General features: G+C 43.3%; 1 protein-coding gene across 2 annotated transcripts in view; it reads left to right on the top strand.

Moving 5' to 3' along the window:
- The first annotated feature begins 8,149 nt into the window (after window positions 1-8,149).
- ASTN1 (astrotactin 1) overlaps window positions 8,150-24,247 on the top strand; it is a 499,082-nt gene continuing 482,984 nt past the window's right edge. For both annotated transcript variants that reach the window (XM_044301692.1, XM_044301691.1), the window contains exon 1: window positions 8,150-9,021. In XM_044301692.1, coding sequence (XP_044157627.1) covers window positions 8,748-9,021 — 274 coding nt within the window. In that variant the 5' untranslated portion in view covers window positions 8,150-8,747. The remainder of the gene's footprint in view (window positions 9,022-24,247) is intronic.

Below are 24,247 nucleotides of genomic sequence, written 5' to 3'. Positions count from 1 at the left end.
CACAAACATTTGATAGAAAGCGTAAATTCCCACCTAGCCACCCTCGATCCCTGGCCCTGAATGCCAGCATTTCTAAACTACTGGCCTATGAAATGCTGTCATTTAGGCTGGTGGACACAGACAGCTTCAAACAGCTCATGTCGCTTGCTGTCCCACAGTATGTTGTTCCCAGCCGGCACTACTTCTCCAAGAGAGCCGTGCCTTCCCTGCACAACCAAGTATCCGATAAAATCAAGTGTGCACTGCGCAACGCCATCTGTAGCAAGGTCCACCTAACCACAGATACGTGGACCAGTAAGCACGGCCAGGGACGCTATATCTCCCTAACTGCACACTGGGTAAATGTAGTGGCAGCTGGGCCCCAGGCGGAGAGCTGTTTGGCGCACGTCCTGCCGCCGCCAAGGATCGCAGGGCAACATTCTTTGCCTCCTGTTGCCACCTCCTCCTTCTCGGCTTCCTCCTCCTCTTCTTCCACCTGCTCATCCAGTCAGCCACACACCTTCACCACCAACTTCAGCACAGCCCGGGGTAAACGTCAGCAGGCCATTCTGAAACTCATATGTTTGGGGGACAGGCCCCACACCGCACAGGAGTTGTGGCGGGGTATTGAACAACAGACCGACGAGTGGTTGCTGCCGGTGAGCCTCAAGCCCGGCCTGGTGGTGTGTGATAATGGGCGAAATCTCGTTGCAGCTCTGGGACTAGCCAATTTGACGCACATCCCTTGCTTGGCGCATGTGCTGAATTTGGTGGTGCAGAAGTTCATTCACAACTACCCCGACATGTCAGAGCTGCTGCATAAAGTGCGGGCCGTCTGTTCGCGCTTCCGGCGTTCACATCCTGCCGCTGCTCGCCTGTCTGCGCTACAGCGTAACTTCGGCCTTCCCGCTCACCGCCTCATATGCGACGTGCCCACCAGGTGGAACTCCACCTTGCACATGCTGGACAGACTGTGCGAGCAGCAGCAGGCCATAGTGGAGTTTCAGCTGCAGCACGCACGGGTCAGTCGCACTACAGAACAGCACCACTTCACCACCAATGACTGGGCCTCCATGCGAGACCTGTGTGCCCTGTTGCGCTGTTTCGAGTACTCCACCAACATGGCCAGTGGCGATGACACCGTTATCAGCGTTACAATACCACTTCTATGTCTCCTTGAGAAAACACTTAGGGCGATGATGGAACAGGAGGTGGCCCAGGAGGAGGAGGAGGAGGATGAGGAAGAGGGGTCATTTTTAGCACTTTCAGGCCAGTCTCTTCGAAGTGACTCAGAGGGAGGTTTTTTGCAACAGCAGAGGCCAGGTACAAATGTGGCCAGCCAGGGCCCACTACTGGAGGACGAGGAGGACGAGGATGAGGAGGAGGTGGAGGAGGATGAGGATGAAGCATGGTCACAGCGGGGTGGCACCCAACGCAGCTCGGGTCCATCACTGGTGCGTGGCTGGGGGGAAAGGCAGGACGATGACGATACGCCTCCCACAGAGGACAGCTTGTCCTTACCCCTGGGCAGCCTGGCACACATGAGCGACTACATGCTGCAGTGCCTGCGCAACGACAGCAGAGTTGCCCACATTTTAACCTGTGCGGACTACTGGGTTGCCACCCTGCTGGATCCACGCTACAAAGACAATGTGCCCACCTTACTTCCTGCACTGGAGCGTGATAGGAAGATGCGCGAGTACAAGCGCACGTTGGTAGACGCGCTACTGAGAGCATTCCCAAATGTCACAGGGGAACAAGTGGAAGCCCAAGGCCAAGGCAGAGGAGGAGCAAGAGGTCGCCAAGGCAGCTGTGTCACGGCCAGCTCCTCTGAGGGCAGGGTTAGCATGGCAGAGATGTGGAAAACTTTTGTCAACACGCCACAGCTAACTGCACCACCACCTGATACGCAACGTGTTAGCAGGAGGCAACATTTCACTAACATGGTGGAACAGTACGTGTGCACACCCCTCCACGTACTGACTGATGGTTCGGCCCCATTCAACTTCTGGGTCTCTAAATTGTCCACGTGGCCAGAGCTAGCCTTTTATGCCTTGGAGGTGCTGGCCTGCCCGGCAGCCAGCGTTTTGTCTGAACGTGTATTCAGCACGGCAGGGGGCGTCATTACAGACAAACGCAGCCGCCTGTCTACAGCCAATGTGGACAAGCTGACGTTCATAAAAATGAACCAGGCATGGATCCCACAGGACCTGTCCGTCCCTTGTCCAGATTAGACATTAACTACCTCCCCATAACCATATATTATTGGACTCCAGGGCACTTCCTCATTCAATCCTATTTTTATTTTCATTTTACCATTATATTGCGAGGCTACCCAAAGTTGAATGAACCTCTCCTCTGCCTGTGTGCTAGGCCTAAATATATGCCAATGGACTGTTGCAGTGGTGGGTGACGTGAAGCCTCATTCTCTGCTATGACATGCAGACTGATTCTCTGCTGACATGAAGCCAGATCCTCTGTTACGGGAGCTCTCTCCTCTGCCTGGGTGCTGGGCCTAAATTTATGACAATTGACTGTTGCAGTGGTGGGTGACGTGAAGCCTGATTCTCTGCTATGACATGCAGACTGATTCTCTGCTGACATGAAGCCAGATCCTCTGTTACGGGACCTCTCTCCTCTGCCTGGGTGCTGGGCCTAAATTTATGAAAATTGACTGTTGCAGTGGTGGGTGACGTGAAGCCTGATTCTCTGCTATGATATGAAGACTGATTCTCTGCTGACATGAAGCCAGATTGTCTGTTACGGGACCTTTCTCCTCTGCCTGGGTTCTGGGCCTAAATTTATGAAAATTGACTGTTGCAGTGGTGGGTGACGTGAAGCCTGATTCTCTGCTATGATATGAAGACTGATTCTCTGCTGACATGAAGCCAGATTGTCTGTTACGGGACCTTTCTCCTCTGCCTGGGTTCTGGGCCTAAATTTATGAAAATTGACTGTTGCAGTGGTGGGTGACGTGAAGCCTGATTCTCTGCTATGATATGAAGACTGATTCTCTGCTGACATGAAGCCAGATTGTCTGTTACGGGACCTTTCTCCTCTGCCTGGGTTCTGGGCCTAAATTTATGAAAATTGACTCTTACAGTGGTGGGTGACGTGAAGCCTGATTCTCTGCTATGATATGAAGACTGATTCTCTGCTGACATGAAGCCAGATTCTCTGTTACGGGACCTCTCTCCTCTGCCTGGGTGCTGGGCCTAAATTTATGACAATGGACTGTTGCAGTGGTGGCTGACGTGAAGCCTGATTCTCTGCTATGACATGCAGACTGATTCTCTGCTGTCATGAAGCCAGATTGTCTGTTACGGGACCTCTCTGCTCTGCCTGTGTGCTAGGCCTAAATATATGCCAATGGACTGTTGCAGTGGTGGCTGACGTGAAGCCTCATTCTCTGCTATGACATGCAGACTAATTCTCTGCTGACATGAAGCCAGATTGTCTGTTACGGGACCTCTCTCCTCTGCCTGGGTGCTGGGCCTAAATTTATGACAATGGACTGTTGCAGTGGTGGCTGACGTGAAGCCTGATTCTCTGCTATGACATGCAGACTGATTCTCTGCTGTCATGAAGCCAGATTGTCTGTTACGGGACCTCTCTGCTCTGCCTGTGTGCTAGGCCTAAATATATGCCAATGGACTGTTGCAGTGGTGGCTGACGTGAAGCCTCATTCTCTGCTATGACATGCAGACTAATTCTCTGCTGACATGAAGCCAGATTGTCTGTTACGGGACCTCTCTCCTCTGCCTGGGTGCTGGGCCTAAATTTATGACAATGGACTGTTGCAGTGGTGGCTGACGTGAAGCCTGATTCTCTGCTATGACATGCAGACTAATTCTCTGCTGACATGAAGCCAGATTGTCTGTTACGGGACCTCTCTCCTCTGCCTGGGTGCTGGGCCTAAATATATGCCAATGGACTGTTGCAGTGGTGGCTGACGTGAAGCCTCATTCTCTGCTATGACATGCAGACTAATTCTCTGCTGTCATGAAGCCAGATTGTCTGTTACGGGACCTCTCTGCTCTGCCTGTGTGCTAGGCCTAAATATATGCCAATGGACTGTTGCAGTGGTGGGTGACGTGAAGCCTCATTCTCTGCTATGACATGCAGACTGATTCTCTGCTGACATGAAGCCAGATTGTCTGTTACGGGACCTCTCTGCTCTGCCTGTGTGCTAGGCCTAAATATATGCCAATGGACTGTTGCAGTGGTGGGTGACGTGAAGCCTCATTCTCTGCTATGACATGCAGACTGATTCTCTGCTGACATGAAGCCAGATTGTCTGTTACGGGACCTCTCTGCTCTGCCTGTGTGCTAGGCCTAAATATATGCCAATGGACTGTTGCAGTGGTGGGTGACGTGAAGCCTCATTCTCTGCTATGACATGCAGACTAATTCTCTGCTGACATGAAGCCAGATTGTCTGTTACGGGACCTCTCTGCTCTGCCTGTGTGCTAGGCCTAAATATATGCCAATGGACTGTTGCAGTGGTGGGTGACGTGAAGCCTCATTCTCTGCTATGACATGCAGACTGATTCTCTGCTGACATGAAGCCAGATCCTCTGTTACGGGAGCTCTCTCCTCTGCCTGGGTGCTGGGCCTAAATTTATGACAATTGACTGTTGCAGTGGTGGGTGACGTGAAGCCTCATTCTCTGCTATGACATGCAGACTGATTCTCTGCTGACATGAAGCCAGATCCTCTGTTACGGGAGCTCTCTCCTCTGCCTGGGTGCTGGGCCTAAATTTATGACAATTGACTGTTGCAGTGGTGGGTGACGTGAAGCCTGATTCTCTGCTATGATATGAAGACTGATTCTCTGCTGACATGAAGCCAGATTGTCTGTTACGGGACCTTTCTCCTCTGCCTGGGTTCTGGGCCTAAATTTATGAAAATTGACTCTTACAGTGGTGGGTGACGTGAAGCCTGATTCTCTGCTATGATATGAAGACTGATTCTCTGCTGACATGAAGCCAGATTCTCTGTTACGGGACCTCTCTCCTCTGCCTGGGTGCTGGGTAGTGTTGAGCGCGAATATTCGAAAAGCAAATTTTTTTCGCGAATATCGCAACTTCGCGATTTCGCGAATATTTCGAATATAGTGCTATATATTCGTAAAAACGAATATTCGTTTTTTGTTTCCCCCCCCCCCCCCCACAAAATTACAGTACACATATAATTGATTGTTTCCCAAAGGTCCAACAGCTCAGATCTTACTCACATTGCCTAGAAAGTGATTGAGGCGCGAATCTTCGTAAGGCGATTTTATTAGCGCACATGCGAATATCGGCACGTCCCAGAACAGAGGCAAAGGGCTTTGCATTCATACATTAGTGAATTGAGTTGCGAATCTTCGTAAGGCGATTTTATTAGCGCACATGCGAATATCTACACTTGTCCCAGAACAGAGGCAAAGGGCATTGCATTCATACATTAGTGATTGAATTGAGTTGCGAATCTTCGTAAGGCGATTTCATTAGCGCACATGTGAATTTTGCATAGCATATGTATTATGCGATAATTCGAATTATCGCATATGCGAAATAATAACGAATTTGAATAATCGCGAATATTTTACGAATATTCTTTCGAATATTCACAAAATTTCGCGAATTCGAATATGGGACATGCCGCTCAACACTAGTGCTGGGCCTAAATTTATGACAATGGACTGTTGCAGTGGTGGGTGACGTGAAGCCTGATTCTCTGCTATGACATGCAGACTGATTCTCTGCTGACATGAAGCCAGATTGTCTGTTACGGGACCTCTCTCCTCTGCCTGGGTGCCGGGGCCTAAATATCTGAGAATGGACTGTTCCAGTGGTGGGTGACGGGAAGCCAGATTCTCTGCTATGGAACCTCTCTCCAATTGATTTTGGTTAATTTTTATTTATTTAATTTTTATTTTAATTCATTTCCCTATCCACATTTGTTTGCAGGGGATTTACCTACATGTTGCTGCCTTTTGCAGCCCTCTAGCTCTTTCCTGGGCTGTTTTACAGCCTTTTTAGTGCCGAAAAGTTCGGGTCCCCATTGACTTCAATGGGGTTCGGGTTCGGGACGAAGTTCGGATCGGGTTCGGATCCCGAACCCGAACATTTCCGGGATGTTCGGCCGAACTTCTCGAACCCGAACATCCAGGTGTTCGCTCAACTCTATTAGGGACCACTCATGAAGGCGACCTTGACATGGTGAGTGGCTTATTACGCTTTGGCCAAAATGTACACCAATGCCTTATTCAACATCCAGCATAAAGGCAGGGCAGAGTGCTGGTTGCAAAGTGCGATTGCATTTGTGTTTTTGCGATTATACAGGAAATGTAGCGCAGTTATTGTCGCTGTCACCAGCGGCAATACATTTTGACTGAATGTCACAGATATTTAGCATGTGCAAACGTTATACAAAAGATGTAGAGCAGGTAATGTCGCTATCACCAGTAGCAAAAATATTTGAGTGAATGTCACAGATATTTAAGACGCACAAATGTTATACAGGAGATGTAGCGCAGGTAATGTCGCTGTCACCAATTGCAAAACAATTAGACTGAATGTCACAGATATTTAGGATGCGCAAACATTATACAGGAGATGTAGCGCAGGTAATGTCGCTGTCACCAGCGGCGAAAAAATTTGACTGAATGTCACTGATATTTAGGATGTGCATACGTAATACAGGAGATGTAGCGCAAGGAATGTCGCTGTCACCAGCAGCGAAAAAATTTGACTGAATGTCACAGATATTTAGGATGCGCTAATGTAACTCGACAGATGTAGCAGAGGTTGTGTCACTTTCAGCAGCGGCCAAACAATTGCACGCAATTTAGTGCAGGTTGCGCTAATAATATATATTGCAGCCAGATAAAACAATAGACCTTAAACAGACTTTTGGTTCTCTAACACCTTTTCAACACTAAACAATTCCTGTCCCTACACTATCTGACCCTTCTGCTGCAGCTCGCCCTGACTAAGACTGAGCTGAACCACGGCACCCAATGACGCGTTATTAAAGTTGGGCGAGCATGCTCGGCCGGACACCATTTTCACTCGAGCATCACGATGCTCGGCACAACGTGGTGTTCGGTCGAACACTGCGTGTGCTCGAGCGTGATGCTTGAGTCTCCTCCCCGCACGTATTAGCTGCAGCCAATCACTGTAATGCCAGTAACCAACATGGCTACGGCATTACAGTGAGGGCCAGTACTTCCCCGCACGTTTATTGGCTGCGTAGCAGCCAACATACGTGCGGGGAGGAGACTCAAGCATCACGCTCGAGCACACGCGGTGTTCGGCCGAACACCACGTTGTGCCGAGCATCGTGATGCTCGAGTGAAAATGGTGTCCGGCCGAGCATGCTCACCCAACTTTAATAGTATGTCAAATAGTATTGTACCCTGCTATATGTTGTAAACTATTCTATGAATTAGATTTCTGTCTTTTTTCTGTTATATTATGGTAAATTATATAATAATAGATGAGATTATAGTAAATATTATGTTATACACTATAATAAATATTGGGATATCTTGTGTCAGTCTATAGTGTAGTTATAATCTACATCAAATTAAATTATACCGGTCACCAATGAGAAAGTTATTATGATGCTTTGGGATTTTGTAAATCGCTGCTCAGAGCGACCAATGACAAATAGTATTGGAATAACAGTGAACTCGAATATGATGGAAGTGAAAAGGATATTAAAGTTCAATGCTTTGTTTATTACAACAGGGCATCCGGGTGTCCAGCAATTTCCACCTTTAACACTTGGATTTCAGCAGTACTTGCAGAAGGCAGGATTATGCTGCATCTATTCAGTGGAAGCGCGCTCCATCCATCCCTCCCTCTCCCATCCATCCCCTCCTTCCACCTCTCTTCTATCTCATCCTTCTTTCATCTCCCTCCAATCCCCACTGCCTACAGACAAAAGAAATCACAGCCGGGCTCAGGGTCTTCATTGCACTGAGCAGCTTCTTGTAGCTGTGCCCTGGGAAAAAAAAAAAGAAACAAAAACAGGGCTTTCTTTCCTTCACCCTAGCAAGAGAGAGAGAGAGACTGAGACGGGAAGCAAAGAAGAAAGGCACGGGGAGGGAGGGGAAGAACAAGGGAGAGGAGGGAAGAAATATAAAGGAAGACAGATGGGCAGAGGTGATAGGCAGATGTGGCTTAGTGTGTGTAACTGTGCATCGTGATGCTTTGCTTGTAGGTGCATAGAGAGAGGAGTTAAAGGGAGAGCTTGTGGACATGCACAGGTACTGAGGGAATTTCTGCAGTAAAGGGTGACAGCAGCTGTCAGGTAGGAGGAATACGTGTGTCGGTGTGTTGTGTGCCTGCAGTGAAGGATTGTAGCGTTGTGCTTTATGAGTGCTCTGTGGGAATACGGTGTACGGTTGTGTACTTCCAGGGACATGATGAATAATCAGAGGGGTTTGCACATGCCGACACAAAAGCAAATGGCAAGTGTTGTCTTCCTACGTTGAGTGTCATACAGATGATTGATGGTGGGGAGAGAATTGACTTCACATCTGCAAAGTAGTCAGGCATGCGTGTGTACATGGCCAGTTGTTGGATCTTTCGACACTCTTTTAACCCTAGCTCACTGTAGGTTGGCTCTACCGTTGCGTGTGTACCGGTAGCTGGTGTAAGGGAAGTGCCTACTGTATGTGAGGTCATTGATAGTTACCCTGCCTGTGTGGAGATACTGTAGATTTTCTCTCAGCCTGCAGCTAGGAGACATTAGGAAGTGTTGGAAGACTAAAGATGGCTCCTGCCGGTGCTTTCTGGGTGCTGCTAGCCGGTTTCCTGTTCATATCGAGAAGTGGCGGAGATGAGGATTCATCCAGGGAGCTTGAGTGTAAAATGAAGAGCATCACAGTCTCAGCTCTCCCTTTTCTCCGAGAGAACGACCTCAGCATCATGCACAGCCCCTCTGCCTCCGAGCCCAAGCTTCTCTTCTCCGTCCGGAACGACTTCCCCGGGGAGATCGCAGTAGCTGATGATTTGGAGAACACGGAACTGCCTTACTTTGTGTTGGGTGAGTGCAACCTGCATTGTAGCACATGATACGTTCCTGAAATAAACCTGCGTTGTCTGTTGCAGAGGGTCATTCATCATGAATATACAGTCTGCAGGTGCTGTGCTCCACAAGGGCCTGCAGGATGCAAATAGTGGATAGATTACACTGTAAAAGTCATCCTCATTGCAGAGCCGTACTGTTTATTGCAATGTACTAATGCATGCCTATGACATCTCTGCTGTGAGCCTGCTCCCTGCCTCTACTGCTATTTCACAACTGATAAAAACAAATAGGAGATAGCATGCAGATGCCCCGTACTGTACATTCACGTCTTTGTAGAAGAGCAGTCTGGCACTTTAGAGATTAAAGGTTCCTCTATAACCAAGTCCTGAGCTCTATCAGATTTGGCCGCAGGCATGCTTGTTAAATTGGGACCATTGATGTAAGCACTTGGTCGAAAGGTCAGAAGGAGGGAAAGTAGAAGAAAGATGTCCACTTAAGATAGTCACGCATCTTTTTATCCTCAAATCTGTCCTCTGTGGGCACAATGATGGCAGGATGGAGGTTACGTGGCAGACCTTGCCATCAACAAAGTGAATGCTGGCTGAAGTATATGTGTCTTACTCTGCGACTAATGCATTTCTTTTCATCTGTAAGGATCAATTAATGACTTAGGTCGCTTTGAACATGGGCCAAATATCTCACTCATTCATGACGAGATGGCTCAGAAGTGCGCTTGCTATTACTCAGAACATAACTTTTTTGGACAGGGATGCATTTGTCAGAGATGTGTTCTCCTTGGACTCTAAGTGATTCAGGTGGGTGACTTCCAAAAGGGTCATAAAGTTATGAGATCGTTAGAGGGAAAGCTATTAAAAACTTTATGTCTTAAACATTTCAAGATTTTCTCTTTCTAAAAAATAGGTTGGCCCAGTCTAAACAAGTTGTCCTCCTGCATAACTTAACTTAGCAGTCTATTTTGGGTTACTTGGATGTTGGTTGCAATCTGACGTTATGTGGCTCCGTACAACTGCCAGCACCCATAAAAATCAATGGGGCTCTACTGTTCCCCATGGGCTATAATTTGATATGGAGGTTTTTTCCTGTCTAACGTAATATGAATCTGACCGATAAAAACTGGTACATACTCCATTGGACACCAATTGGTATTTTCCTGTGGATACATAGGACCACATAGGTCCTTGTACAGACTCCATGCACATAGGTCTTGTGTGAACACACATGACCTAAGGCTCCCACCATTATATTTCCTGTAGACATAAAGGGTTGCCCTGCTGATGTTTTCTTCCTCCTTAAAGGGCCTCTGTCAGCAGATTTGTACCTATGAACCTGGCTGATCTGTTGTATGTGCACTTGGTCCCGTGTTCATATGTTTCCGCATTGCTAAGAAAAATAAAGTTTAATATATACAAATTAGAATCTAGAAGAAATGGGGGCAGTGGCTGTCTCTTCAACTGCCACACCCTCTGCACTTTGATTGACTTTAGGAGAAGTCAGGGCCAGGCATGATCACATTTACACTGCCTGGCCCTGTCAATCAAAGTGGAGAGGGCATAGCAGTTGTAGAGAGAGCAGAGCCTCTAGGTGCAATGGCTACGCCTCCATTGCTCCTAGAGGCTCATTTGCATATATTAAAACCTAATTTTTATCAGCAATGCGGGCACATATAAACATGGGACCAACACAGATGTCTTCAGCTGCCAAGCGCACATGTAACAGGTCAGTCAATGTCATAGGTACAAATCTGCTGACAGATGTCCTTTTAGGGCTTAGAGTAGCCTAAAAAAAGTCACTCTTTCCTCTTCTAATTGCCCTGCCACCCCCATTTGTTGATCACTGGGTGTCCTCTGGTCTCTGTGTTGACTCTCCTCAGTCAGTTATTGGCTGAGCAAGCACCTGGAGGCTGGAGCCCTACGAGGGACTAAATGGGAGCGGCGAGGGATCGGCAGAGTTGCATGTAACAACAATTTTTTTGAAAGGCCACTCTGAGCAATACAGGATCAGGGTACCTACAGCTGCAGTTACTGGGCGGCTTAGCTATTTCTGTAATTCCGAAAGCTGGGTGGTAATCCCATGTGGGAGCTGAAATACCATGATACTTTTCTACTGACATGGAGCTTTCCTAAATAGAACTCTAACTTCTCAAAACATTTGGACACAACAATCAGTATCTATGATGGGGTTACAGATCCATACTGTATTGATTATTGGGTAATAATGGATACAAAGAGCTAAGGACATTTAGGTCCTATAGTAACATTTTAAATGTCATCCTTCATTGATTAACATGACCAGGTAAATATAAAGATAATTTAACAGACATTGACCCAGTTTTCCTCTATCTTGCATTGTGATGAACTGCTGAACATAGAGCGTGGCCCTATGCTGTCAGTTCCATAAGGCTGGGTTCACACCTGAGCGTTTTACAGCGCGTTCCTAAACGCTGTAAAATGCTCTACAAAGAGAAACCAATGCTTCCCTATTGGCATGGTTCTCACCTGGGTGTTTTACAGCGCGTACGATCGCGCTGTAAAACGCCCAACGCCCCAAGAAGTTCAGGAGCTTTTTTGGGGCGTCTTGTCGCGCGTTCCCGTACATAGACTTCCGGGAACGCACAAAAATGGGCGTTTGCTTGTTCCGGAGCCGCGATTGTAAATGTGCATACAATCGCGCATACAGAGCGCTCCATCCCGTATGCTCAAGTGTGAACGCAGCGTAACTGTGGTATAGACTTCTTAAAGATGAGCTGTCCCCTCTCCTGACATGTCTAAGTAACTACTTGCATTCCCTCATGTAATAACAATTATGAAGCATCGATTCTCATATCTCTATGTTATGATATACTTCTTTATTCCTAAAAGTTGCCAGCTGTCTTCAATAAAGGTCCAGTTGGGTGTTACCAGTTGGGGTTGTTTCCTTGCACAGTCTTAATCTTTACACGTTGATGTACAGTTATGTCATGGTGAAGTGTAAAGAACATGGAGTGAACAGTGCTGGTTGCCTATTACAGCTGGCAGCTGGCCGCAATGACTGAGATTGGCGATGATACCGAACCCAGTCATTTAACTCTTCTGATGCCATGATCAATAGCAATTGCAGCATCTGTGGGGTTAGGCACAAGGGGATGCACCTCTTTCTCCTGACTGGAGCACCTGTGGCAAAATCACTGGGCTTCGACCTGTTGCCATAAGAGCTTGGAACCTTGGGATAGTTCTAACAGCTGTCATGGCTAACTGCCTGAAAAGCCGTGCATGAGGTACAGCTCCTCGTTCAGCCTCTCAGAATCTCATACACCACAATAGTATTCTATTGAGGTCTATGGGACAAGCAATAAAGAAGACAGCATGTTCAAGTCCCCTAAGGGGACTAAACATTTTCATTAAAAATGGAAATAACAAAAATAATACATTTTAACAATCCCCTTTATCAATTTTACTCCGAAAAATAAACAATGAAAAATAAACATAACAAGATTTGTTACATCTTAAAATGTCTGAGCTATTATCATATAAAACATATTTTGTCTGCATGGTGTACACTCTAACAGAAAAAAATACTAAAGCATGATTCAACATTTTTGGTAAACTAAAAAGTGATCCAAAAGTCATATTTACTCCCCAAAATGCTACCATTAAAACCTACAGTTCACCTCTTAAAAACAAGCACTCACACAGCTCTGTAGACAAAAAAAAATTATGTTGTAAAACATAAAAAAAACAATATAATTTCTTAAATAATTTGGTTGTCCTCATTTTTAGAGCACAGTGAACGGCATGAAAACAAAATGAAAACAAATGTAAGAATTGTCCTTTTTTTCCACCACTTTCCAATACAAGCTATGGAAAATAAAGTGTTGTTAAAATATAGAACTTGCCATGCAGAAAGTAAGCCATTATATGACCATTATATGGCTATGTTAACAGAAAAAGAAAAAAAATGAAGGCTGGGAAGGAAAAACAAAAAATAAAACTAGGCCATGTCCAGTCAGTGCTAGCGGTGTCAGACTGTGCAGGGACACCCCCCCCCCCCCCCCAACTGGTAACACAAAAATAGACCTTCCTTTCAGTCTGTTGGTAATTCATTCCATAAACATCTAAGAGGAATAATAGGGGGATGGCACAACATACAGTCATAAGAGTAGATTCTCCAGAATTGTTATTACTTTGGGAATGCAAGTAATTATGTTCACTTCTGCTTTTTTTGTCATTGGAAATTAAAGCTTGTCATTATACCCACTTCAATTAGATGCTGATCCAGAAAGGAATGGTGGGAAATTTTTGCTCTGAAATTTACAGAGTTGTGAATTCAGCTCTAGACCGTAATACCAACTGTGACTAAGATCTAAGACTAAGTAACTGAAGACTCTAGATCAGGCATGCTCAACCTGCGACCCCCCAACTTTTGTAAAACTACAACTCCCACAATGCCCTGCTGTAGGCTGATAGCTGTAGGCTGTTCGGGCATGCTGGGAGTTGTACTTTTGCAACAGCTGGAGGGCCACAGGTTGAGCATGCCTGCTCTAGATTAATAGGTATACTGGAATATGAAGTGGACATATGCTTTATATTACTTAGGCCATTGAAATTCTAATTCTGTAGTAAATATATTATATACAGTATATAAAACATGTAAATGTTTGGCAAAACTTTTTCTACAGTCACATTTGCAGTTCAAAGAAACTTTACTACAGATATGCAAAAGAGTCTACGTAGATCAGAAGAGTCTTAATCCTACTTGTCATGTAGTTGACCAGCATACTCTGCATATCGGCCTATCAGCTGACAAGCAGACTTTAATTGTCCTGTAATTAGCCAAAATAACCATGAACTAATAAGTGGGATTGGGGATATTGAATTACTTGTCTTCTAAGCATTTGCTTTAGGTTCTTGCCTATGTGGCAGGAAAGTTTTTGAAGTTCTGACAGCTCCTGTAGAAGGGTATAAAAAATAATTAATCATTTTCTACCAGCGCCTCTTCATAACTTAGGCGGATCCACCGCCAGATATAAGGGTTATTAAGACCGGCGTCTAAAACGTCGGTATTAATAAATGACCCCCTATTTATTGAAGGAAAAGACACCAAGCTGCCACCATGTACATACAGTACTCTTTGAAAAAATCTCTGCTTTCATATTTTCATCTCTTCACCTTACAAAGTCCTTTTGAGTTTAGGCAACATGTCTGTGCTTGATAGGAATAGGTTTAATTCAAGTCAGGAAGATTCTTGGTCTGTTGCCTTGGGGCATATTCTGTAAGTGGTGGTTTGGTGTGGCATGTGCAACAGGTGGTGGGTACCAGTTGGGCAACAAATGACCACTTCTCCTTGGTCAGGTTATTTAGATACAGGGATAGAAAAGTCAACTGTATATTTGCCCCAGGTGAAGAAAAGCCTAGCTATGACTGTTTGGATGAGAAACATCATCTTCAGAGGTCATCTAAGGCTGTTGTCTAGTGAGTCAACATAATTAAGGAGAATACAAATTGCATTGATTTTGTGCTCTGAAATCACAAGTATAGAAAGTCCTCTACTTCATTACAAGCCAGGACTGAAATGTCCATGAGAAGTTTAATAGTTATTTGAATTGGCTTATTAATAAGTCATTTCACTTTCACTCATTTTCATTGAGTTCTTTCCACCCACGAGAGGGTAGAAATATTAACTGTCATAATTTGCTTCATTTTGATGTTTTCGTTCTCTGCTACAAAATATCCAATGGTATCTATGAGATTCCCATGAATCACAACAATGTCATGAATAAAAATAAATTATATGAATTACCCATATGAAGTATAGCATAAAGAGTCAGCAACAGCAAAGGTTTTAATCTGTGATTGTCTGAGCACTGAGAACAACACTAGTCGCTAGAACGAGGAGAGCGAGGCGCCCGCATATCTGCAGAAGTTTATGGGTCTGTCTCGATTCCATTTCCTACTGTGAGATCGAGCAGAGAGAGTGCGCTATGCAATCAGTTCTCTTTCCTCGCTCTAGCGATCAATGTTTTTCTCACCACTCAGAATAATCTAAATCTTTGATATATCGCTATGGCATAACAAAAGTTTTTTGACAACTCATTGGCACTTTAAATTAACAGCATACATTGGAATTGGTGAATACAAAAGACTTAGAATCGTTAACACCTTGGAATTTGAATGATAAGTTTTGGAATAAAGGCCTCCTATCACATTAGTGTATTGTCATATTGACTGAGAGGTTCCACAGGCCATCTAACGTGTTTCTGGAACTCCTGACTCTCCCTGACAGATGATGTCGGGGAGAGAAGGATTGAGCACACTGACGTTTGCACTTATCCTTTTGGTCTCCTTGAAGGTAAGATGTCTCCAGAAGTGTCTGCTTCCTCATTGACAACACATGAACACTCTGCCAAACTGAGTCGAGAAGTTAGGAGAAGGTTGGAAAAGATAGCCGTCAGGTGAACAATCATTTGATCAATAGCAAATGAATGTGTATGACCAGCTTAATAGTGACTTAATAGGGGAAGAAAATGTGGCTGGAATTTTTGTCAAAGAATCTAATAAACTGAAACAAATTTGCTATCATAATAATGATGCAGGCCATCTCGGTGCCTCCTAATGGGCGTTTTGGGCTACAGAGCCAGGATTGGTGTAATATGAAATTAGCATTTGAGTAGCTATGTGTCAGCAGTTATCATTGAGGAGAAAGGTAATACATTATACCAATAATGTAACGTAGGAGGCCCTCACCCACTGGTTCCCAATATCTGTGTGGGGTGAAGAAGTAGTTGTGGATCCCCTCAGTTGCACAGTCCTTACTGCTTGCATGCTAAATTATGTGGGTTATGAAAGGCTAAATGTTTAGGGTCAAGTAACCTTTACACATTTCAGAATTTACTTGCTTATACTTACAATATAAGAAGGTTGCTACAAGTAATCTACAGTTGCCCCCTTACATGATTACACTGGGATCTGCTCCTCCTAAAGGAATCACCAGGGAACCACTGTATGAGTATGGTATAAGAGAGAAAAAGTGAGATGGGTCCTGGAACTGGAAACACTCAGAGGGGTTACTCAGGAATTAAGAGAGAGCCGAAGAAGCTGGTAAGAATGAGAAACTGTTGCAAGAGATTCAGTAGGTGCATTTTGTCTCGAATCATTGGTATAAGTTCAGCATCATATCAGGATTGGTTTCCCTATAGCTTGGTCAAAGGCCAAGCAGAGACTCCGACTGTGAGAGGAAGTGTGCTTTGAATGGGGGAAGTAAAGGATCATGTCTACAAGCTAAATAAACCAGTTGAGGCTAAACCAAAAAATAGCCTTTTGTAGTTGCAAAAGGCACCAAAAGTCAAATGAAGTTACTGTGAAGTTCTACTTTGTGTAGTATTTTCCAGTTAAATTGGTTTCCCAGGGAAATATACTGTATTATTTTTTAAATAGTCAGAAGTGGTAAAAAAATTTTTAAAGCTTTACTCACTTCCCCTGATGCCTCCGCCACTGCTGTACGCCACTGATCTGGTCCCAGCTGCTGCCCACTTTCTGGTCACAGCTCAACAAGAAAATGTCCGCTCAGCCAGACACGGACTGAGGTGGGTTACTGATAATGCCAATGATTGGCTGAGCTTCTCTTTCCTGGCACATCACAACAGGACCTCGAACTGGAGACCAGCAGGGCCCGGAGCAAACCTTTAATGGCAGCAGTGAGGAATTGGTAAAGACGGGTAATGCTTCTCCTTTTTATTTTTAACATTTTCAGGTACTTAAAAAAAAATAAGAGCCAAGTGGTTCTACCAATCAAGTGTGAGAAAACCATCAAGCTTGAGCCCCTCTTCCAGAGACTGTAACTAGCGATGAGAGTATTGAAGTGCATTTCTTTGTACGTATTGGGTGCAATGACAGGGAGCGGCGTTTGCGCCATTGTACTCCTCAGATACCGCGTTCATAGCAGATGGCGGCATCTAACATCGATATTACAGTGTAAAATAAATGTAAAAAAATAATAAGATAAAATGATACTTACCTCTTGCGCGGCCCGCGACCACGTCATCATGATGGTCGGCGTGGAAACATCATACATCACTGTGCATTGGATTTCATGTGAGGTCTTCAATCAAGATGGCGGGTGCCGGCCCATCGTGGATGAGTTTGGTATTATAAAAAAAAAATATTTACCTCCATTCAGGGAAAATCGATTCGCTACGACGTAGGACTAGGAATTTTCCCTGAAATTTGGCTCAAATTCCACTTTGTAATAGTAACCAATATGGTTATGAACCGCTAAAAGTAACAGTTTGCACTACAAAGTGTCTGCAACATCCCAGTGGAACATATTACTCCTTTAGTTCTCCCCATTGCATCTAGAAATGCAGAGTAAATACTGGCACGGACTACCTTAAACTGGGATCAAGCCTAGCTTTTTTACGGGTCAAAGGTAATATGTATCAAGTCTAGCCAGATTCTTTGCGCTCTGCATTTAGCAGACATTTATGAAACAGAAGCTCGGCAATCATACATGTGTGCTGCCTACAGGTACACTTGGCCTACATTTTTAAGCATGGTAAATCACTGAGTGTCTATGTAAATTAGCTTTTTCTTCTAAAGTAAGATAAAAGCAGTTGAAAGAAGCATGGAATAGAGACAGTCTTTGAGGGCAGAAATAGCTTCTGCTCAGAATATTAAGCCATGTAATGACATTATAATCTACTTCCTTCATAAATTATTCAAAATCATGTGTCTACTTCTATATATAGCTGCTTGATTGTTTTTATGACATTTTTTCTATGTGACATTTACTTAGTATTATGTAATTAAAAATAAAGACCTAAGAAAAAAATGATCAATTTCTTATAAATAAAAATTGAAGATAATATTCAGCTCACGGCCATAGCAGATGGTGCCATAAATTTTTTACAATTAGGAAAGTTTTGTATTTGAGAGTCAATGCAAAGAAGAGAGTTGGTTCAAAATGGCAATGGTGCATTTTCCTTTCTTCATTATACTATAGTCAATCGAAGCTGGAATTATGAAATACGGATCCATATTTTTGAACAGTCCATCTTATTTGAGTCCTATATGGCTCTTTGCATTTCTTTCATTGGCTCACATATGCTCTGGGATGCTATTTGAAGTTTAGGACATTTTAGATGTCCTCAAAATGTACAGGTATTGTCTAGTTACTTCTTAATAAAGGGTGGGGTAGGTAACAAGGTGCCAGATACCTCTAAAGCTGACCATACATATTAGTCTTTTGTTGCCTGAATTTGCAGAGAATGAGGGGTTCTGCCGACACACTATGACACAGATGATGTTGGGGGGACACGGATTGGGCAAAATGAATATTTTTTTCCAATCTTTTTGTTCTCCTGGGAGCTAAATTGACGCCAAAAGTATTTGGCGGGAGGTTTTCTCAGTTTTCCTTATAGTATACACATACATGTTCCGCCAATCCGAACATGTATGTGTATGGGGAAACCAGGAGAAATAGATGTCAAATGATAGCAGTTATTGAATGTGTATGTGCAACCTTATTTTCCCCATGAACAAAATGAGCATTCCTATTGAAATCCAATGGGCTAATTCTTCTTTCTCCTTACATCTGCCCTCAATGGAAATCAAGAGAGCTCCATACAGATTAGATGACCGTCTAGTCCCGGGTTCAGCCAAAATGTATCTTATAAGTGTAGGCACCTTTACTTTTTGCTATAATTTCTCACTTAAAATGAATGAAAGAAAAGGAGTAGAGATATTTAAAAAAAAGGGGAAAAAAGTTCCTCTTCTGGTGCTGACTGATTTTCCCTTTTCTTTTAGGCTCTGTTCCCATCACATATGGCATATATCCTTGACAAGATGTAAGGCCCCTTTACATGGGCTGACCGGGCAGGCAATTATTGGGAGTGGACCATAACTGCTGCACCCAATGAATTAGCATTTGCTCATTCGTCTGGTGATCAGTGGCACTTTTAAACAGGGCAATTATCAGGAACGAGCATTCCTACGAGCACTTCTTTCCGATAATTGCCCCAAATGTTGGGATAAAGGGACCTTTACTCTTGTTGGGATAAGTAGTCCTAAGAAGATCACCCTGAGCTGAGATCCCATGGTGGCAGGTTAGCCTGCCTCTATTGTATGTATATATAAGACATTGGCATTGGAAACATATTCAGTATTTTGACTATTATATCATGTTTCCTATTCATAGCAATTTGCAGAGTTGACATATTACTGCTCTATAGGTATGAGATGTCTTATAGCACTTGTGCAAAAATAGACAAAAATAACAATAGAGATACAGTACCACTTAAGCTGAGGGTGAGACAGCCTCTCCTGGCAGCATAATTATATCCACAGGGCTTCAGCTAAACAGCGAGAGTGAAATTCTCAGCCTTTATCTATGTCGGTATTCTTCCTAATGAAGAGCACAGTTTGCAGACAGTGCCACTTCAGGCCCTGTCATGGCTTATACACATCACTAACAGGCACATCATTCCATTCCTTGAAGTATAACAACTCTCTCCTCCTGCCATTCAATCCGGAAGTGAGTTTGCCCTCTCTTTTTTTCCACCTACAATCTGGCCCAAATTTTAATTTGGAAAAATAAACACTATCAGGATACATTTCTATAAATGGCAAAAATAAAAAGGGACTCATAGGGTAATAAGCGTAAACTCTTAAGTGTAGATTTGGATGATTATGCTCACCTTTTTGTGTTGTGCAACCATAGGCACCAAACTAGTGAAGGCGTGTAAATGAAAATGGTCGGTGCTGCTGATGTCGTCCGATTCCTCACTTCGAGAGGTAGCCATCCCTCCGGGGGAGTATAAATAATGGAGATGAGAAAAAGGGGGGAGTTGCAGTGAAGTGTAGCCTACTTTGTTCCGAGACCTCTTGGCGCACCTCTTCGGTTGTGGTATTGTGCCAAGAGGTGTTGGAATAAAGTAGGCCCTACCTCGCCTGCAACTCCCCCCTTTTCTCATCTCCAGTACATTTCTATATATTTGTTTAGTTATCTGGTCCCACAGGTAAATCAGATTTTAGTACACAATGCAGGAGGCATGTATAAATTGGCATCTCCCAGAGGTTTTGTTTTTGACATCTTCTGAGCCAACACAGTACAAAAATAATAGTGGAGCGTTTTCTTTAGTTTTTTTAACTTTTTTCCATCCTTACAATCTATGTCATCTAAGCCTTCATTTTGCAAATCTACATTGAACTCAGAAAATGCAAAACCGTGATTTCCTGCTGATTTTATCAATAGGGCCATTTTTGTTAAAGGCAGATGAAGGTCTCATGCAGACGGCATGGTGTCCGTACGACGCTGAGTAATAGAAATCTTCTCTTCTCGAAGTGTTGCTTTTGATATATGGTATCGAACATGGCACAGTTGGGGGAAATCTATCTTTCTCATTGCGTCTGGATTGTTCCTTGATTTGTACCGGAATTTGTGGCGCATGCTTACTGTGATAAATATTGTGTAGGCGCCACAATTTTCTTTATTTGACATGCTAGACATGAGGTTTTTTGAAGACAACTTTTGCATCAGATTTTCATCTGTGTCCACTTTGTACCTTCGTCTGTTGCAGTCATAGACAATTTTTGGTGCATATTTTGTACAAAAACTATACCAGCTCTAAGGTGGTCTAAAAAGTTGTGGAACATGGTAATGTCACATTTTCCCATCAGCACTTTTCAAAACACCATCTCAGATTTAGACACATTTAACAATCCAAATCATAAATTTACCACGCACTAAGTCTACTTTCACACTTGCATTGTTAATTCCGGTATTGAGATCCAGCAGGGTGCAGTTGTATGAAATTAAAACGGATACAGCACTAAATGCATTGAAAGTCAAAGGGAGACAGATCCAGTCTTTTAGGCTCTTAAAAAAACTGGTCCGTCACCATTGACTTACATTAGATAATATGAACATACATATTGGGCTCTACCCAACTGGACAGAAATGGTCAAGGTGCTCACTCCATGGCACACGCTCTGCCGAATAAGTATAATGTATGGAAACAACTATTAGTTTTAGGAGGGCACTCAACTAACTGTTGACGATCATCATTAGTGATGAGCGGCATAGGCAATATTCAAATTAGCGATATTTCGCCATAAATTCGCAAATTCAAGAATTTGTGATCTCCAGTCATTGTTTACTTGATTGCGAAAATCAGCAATAAAATATATTTGCGATAAATTAGCGATTAGAATATTCAACACTATTCGTGAATACGAATATGTAGCATTATATTCTAAAGATTAGCGAATTCTCAAAGTGGCGATATTTGCAATTAAAATTCGCGATTCAAATATTCACGCTCAACACTAATCATCATCCACATTGCATAAATTTGTGATATACTTGATCAATCACGGAGGATAGGTCATCAGTAAAAGACTTTCAGAAAATCCTTTAAGGCCTATAATTTTAAAACTCAAGGGTGACAGACGTCAGAGAGTAAAACTTTTAATAAGATTTAGTTTATGGGGTCTATGGATGATGTAGTACACAGGCAGTAAACAAAAAGCACACAAGAAAGAAAGGGCCACATTTAACCCCCCATGTTACCAGCTGCCCCTCACCAGTGACCTGGTGTAAGTGGAAAGAAAGACAACAAATAATATTTCAACTAAGTTTTCTAGATAGTTAAGAAACAACAAACATCTCATTAATTTGTAAGAGCAATTCAACCAGGTTTTTTAAATGGTTTTAGTTGAATTTTTCGAATAGTTTAACTCACTAAGATTGTTATTATAGAAATTCTGCAATGAGTGTTTATCTGGTTGTGATTAGAAGTTCCAGCTGTGCTCTTAATTCTAATCCCATCCAATTGTCAGCCTATGTGAACTGGGTATTTTTTAAGCATGTTCTTTATCAGCTTTTGAATCCATGATTTTAAAAAAAATATACGGTATATCTAGTGACCCTGGAGTTTCCTACCCAATATAGTTTTTTATTGTTACCTTTAAGTAGTTTAAGGTGTTGTCCAACAATTTTTAAAATGATCTGGGGAGCAGACAGGTGCTCGGTTCAGCAGCAGATATACAAAAATTTGGGAGCAGACAGGCAAAAGAGCATGGTTCTCAGGCTTCAGGTACCTATAGGACCAGAAGTGCTGACGTTCTGTCCAACATTAACTTGACCACTCAACCAGTCAATGGCCTCAGGTGTGCATGAATTGCACTTGACCAATGAGGCCAGTGATTGGCTGAGCTGTCACATGAATAATGGATGCCATGTCATCAGTTACAGTCTGACGTGGACGGAAAGCTCTGGGACCAGACCTGCAGCACTGAAACTGAGAGACTTTTAGAAGGTCATTAAAGGGTCAGGATAGGTCATCAATATCAGATCGGCGGGGGTCCGACAACTGGCACCCATCCCGATCAGCTGTGTGAGGAGACGGTGCTCTCAGTGTGCACGTGCCATCTCCCTTCTCTCTTCCTGATCATCACTGCCTTCTATGGCAAAGCAGAAGCGAACAGGAAGAGAGACGGGAGACGGTACGTACACACTGAGCTCGTTCCTTTTATACAGATGATCGGCAGGGGTGCCGGGCGTCGGACCGCCACCAATCTGATATTGATGACCTATCCTAAGGATAGGTCATCAATATTAAAAGCCGGAGAACACCTTTAAAAATCTTTTTTGTTTGTCTTTACCCTGGGTAATTTTGAAAACTGCTGGACAAACCCTTTAAGGACCGCAATTGGGTAGCCGAATATCAGGTCCTCCACTATGAGAGACAGCCAGGGACCCTATTTTTGTAAGTATTGCCAAAAGTACATTAATAGGTAGTGACCATGTAGATTTCGTCAGTGAGGTACATTTCTGTTGCATGCTGGTATATTTTTCAACATAATAAAGCAGTATTTTCCTGTGACCTTCAAATTTCCAGGTACAGTTTTGAAGGACACAGCAAACAATGGATCTCTCCAGTTGAAAATCATGTTCTGTTTTGCATGTGTTTAATACAGTGCTGCCCATAATTATTCATACCCCTGGCAAATTTTGACTTAAAGTTACTTTAATTCAACCAGCAAGTATTTTTTGACGGGAAATGACATAGGTATCTCCCAAAAGATCTTAAGACGATGTACAAGAGGCATTTTTGTGGAAAAAAAAACATTTCTCAGCTTTTATTTACATTTGAGCAAAAAGTGTTCAGTCCAAAATTATTCATACCCTTCTCAATAATCAATAGAAAAGCCTTTATTGGCTATTACAGCAATCAAACGCTTCCTATAATTGCAGACCAGCTTTTTGCAGGTCTCCACAGGTATTTTTGCCCATTCATCTTTAGCAATGAGCTCCAAATCTTTCAGGTTGGAGGGTCTTCTTGCCATCACCCTGATCTTAAGCTCCCTCCACAGATTCTCAATTGGATTCAAGTCTGGACTCTGGCTGGGCCTCTCCAAAAAGTTAATGTTGTTGTCTGCTAACCATTTCTTCACCACTTTTGCTGTGTGTTTTGGGTCATTGTCATGCTGAAATGTCCACTGGTTACCAAGGTCAAGTTTCTCTGCAGACTGCCTGATGTTGTCATTGAGAGTTAACTGTGATTAGGTTCCCTGGTCCATTGGCTGAAAAACACCCCCAAAGCATTAGGTTCCCACCACCATGTTTGACAGTGGTAATGGTGTTCCTTGGGTTGAAGGCTTCTCCTTTTTTACGCCAACTGGACACTTTTTGCTCAAATGTAAATAAAAGCTGAGGAATGTTTTTTTTTCCACAATAATGCCTCTTGTACATTGTTTTATTATCTTTTGGGAGACACCTATGTCATTTCCCGCCCAAAAATTACTTGCTGGTTGAATAAAAGTAACTTTAAGTCAAAATTTGCCAGGGGTATTAATAATTATGGGCAACACTGTACCTATTGTATTTAACAGTTTTTTGTACACAGGCATATACAGTAGTGAGTATTACAATAATCTCGTCAATCTCCCCTTTATTGATTCTCTAAAATGTGAATCCATCCTTTTTGTGCTAAGTATCTAAAATAATAATGAATCAAGTGGAACTTTTGTAATGTTAAATCTAGTTCTATACAAGGAAGCATACAAGCATATAGCATATTTTTATAGTCTACAAGGGGAGAAACAACTTCTATGTGAAATAAATTATGAAGGACACTTATCAAAGGGGTTACACCAGTTTTTTGTCGTAAAAATAATGCAATTGTTGATGGACAGCTGCTATTGCGCCAAACTTTATTTATATACATTTGGTTGCCTGTGCCATCCAA

The sequence above is a fragment of the Bufo gargarizans genome, chromosome 7 (genome assembly GCF_014858855.1).
Source record: "Bufo gargarizans isolate SCDJY-AF-19 chromosome 7, ASM1485885v1, whole genome shotgun sequence".
NCBI lineage: Eukaryota > Metazoa > Chordata > Amphibia > Anura > Bufonidae > Bufo > Bufo gargarizans.
Note: the sequence above shows the minus strand (reverse complement) of the source record. Positions and strands in the feature narration are given on the sequence as shown.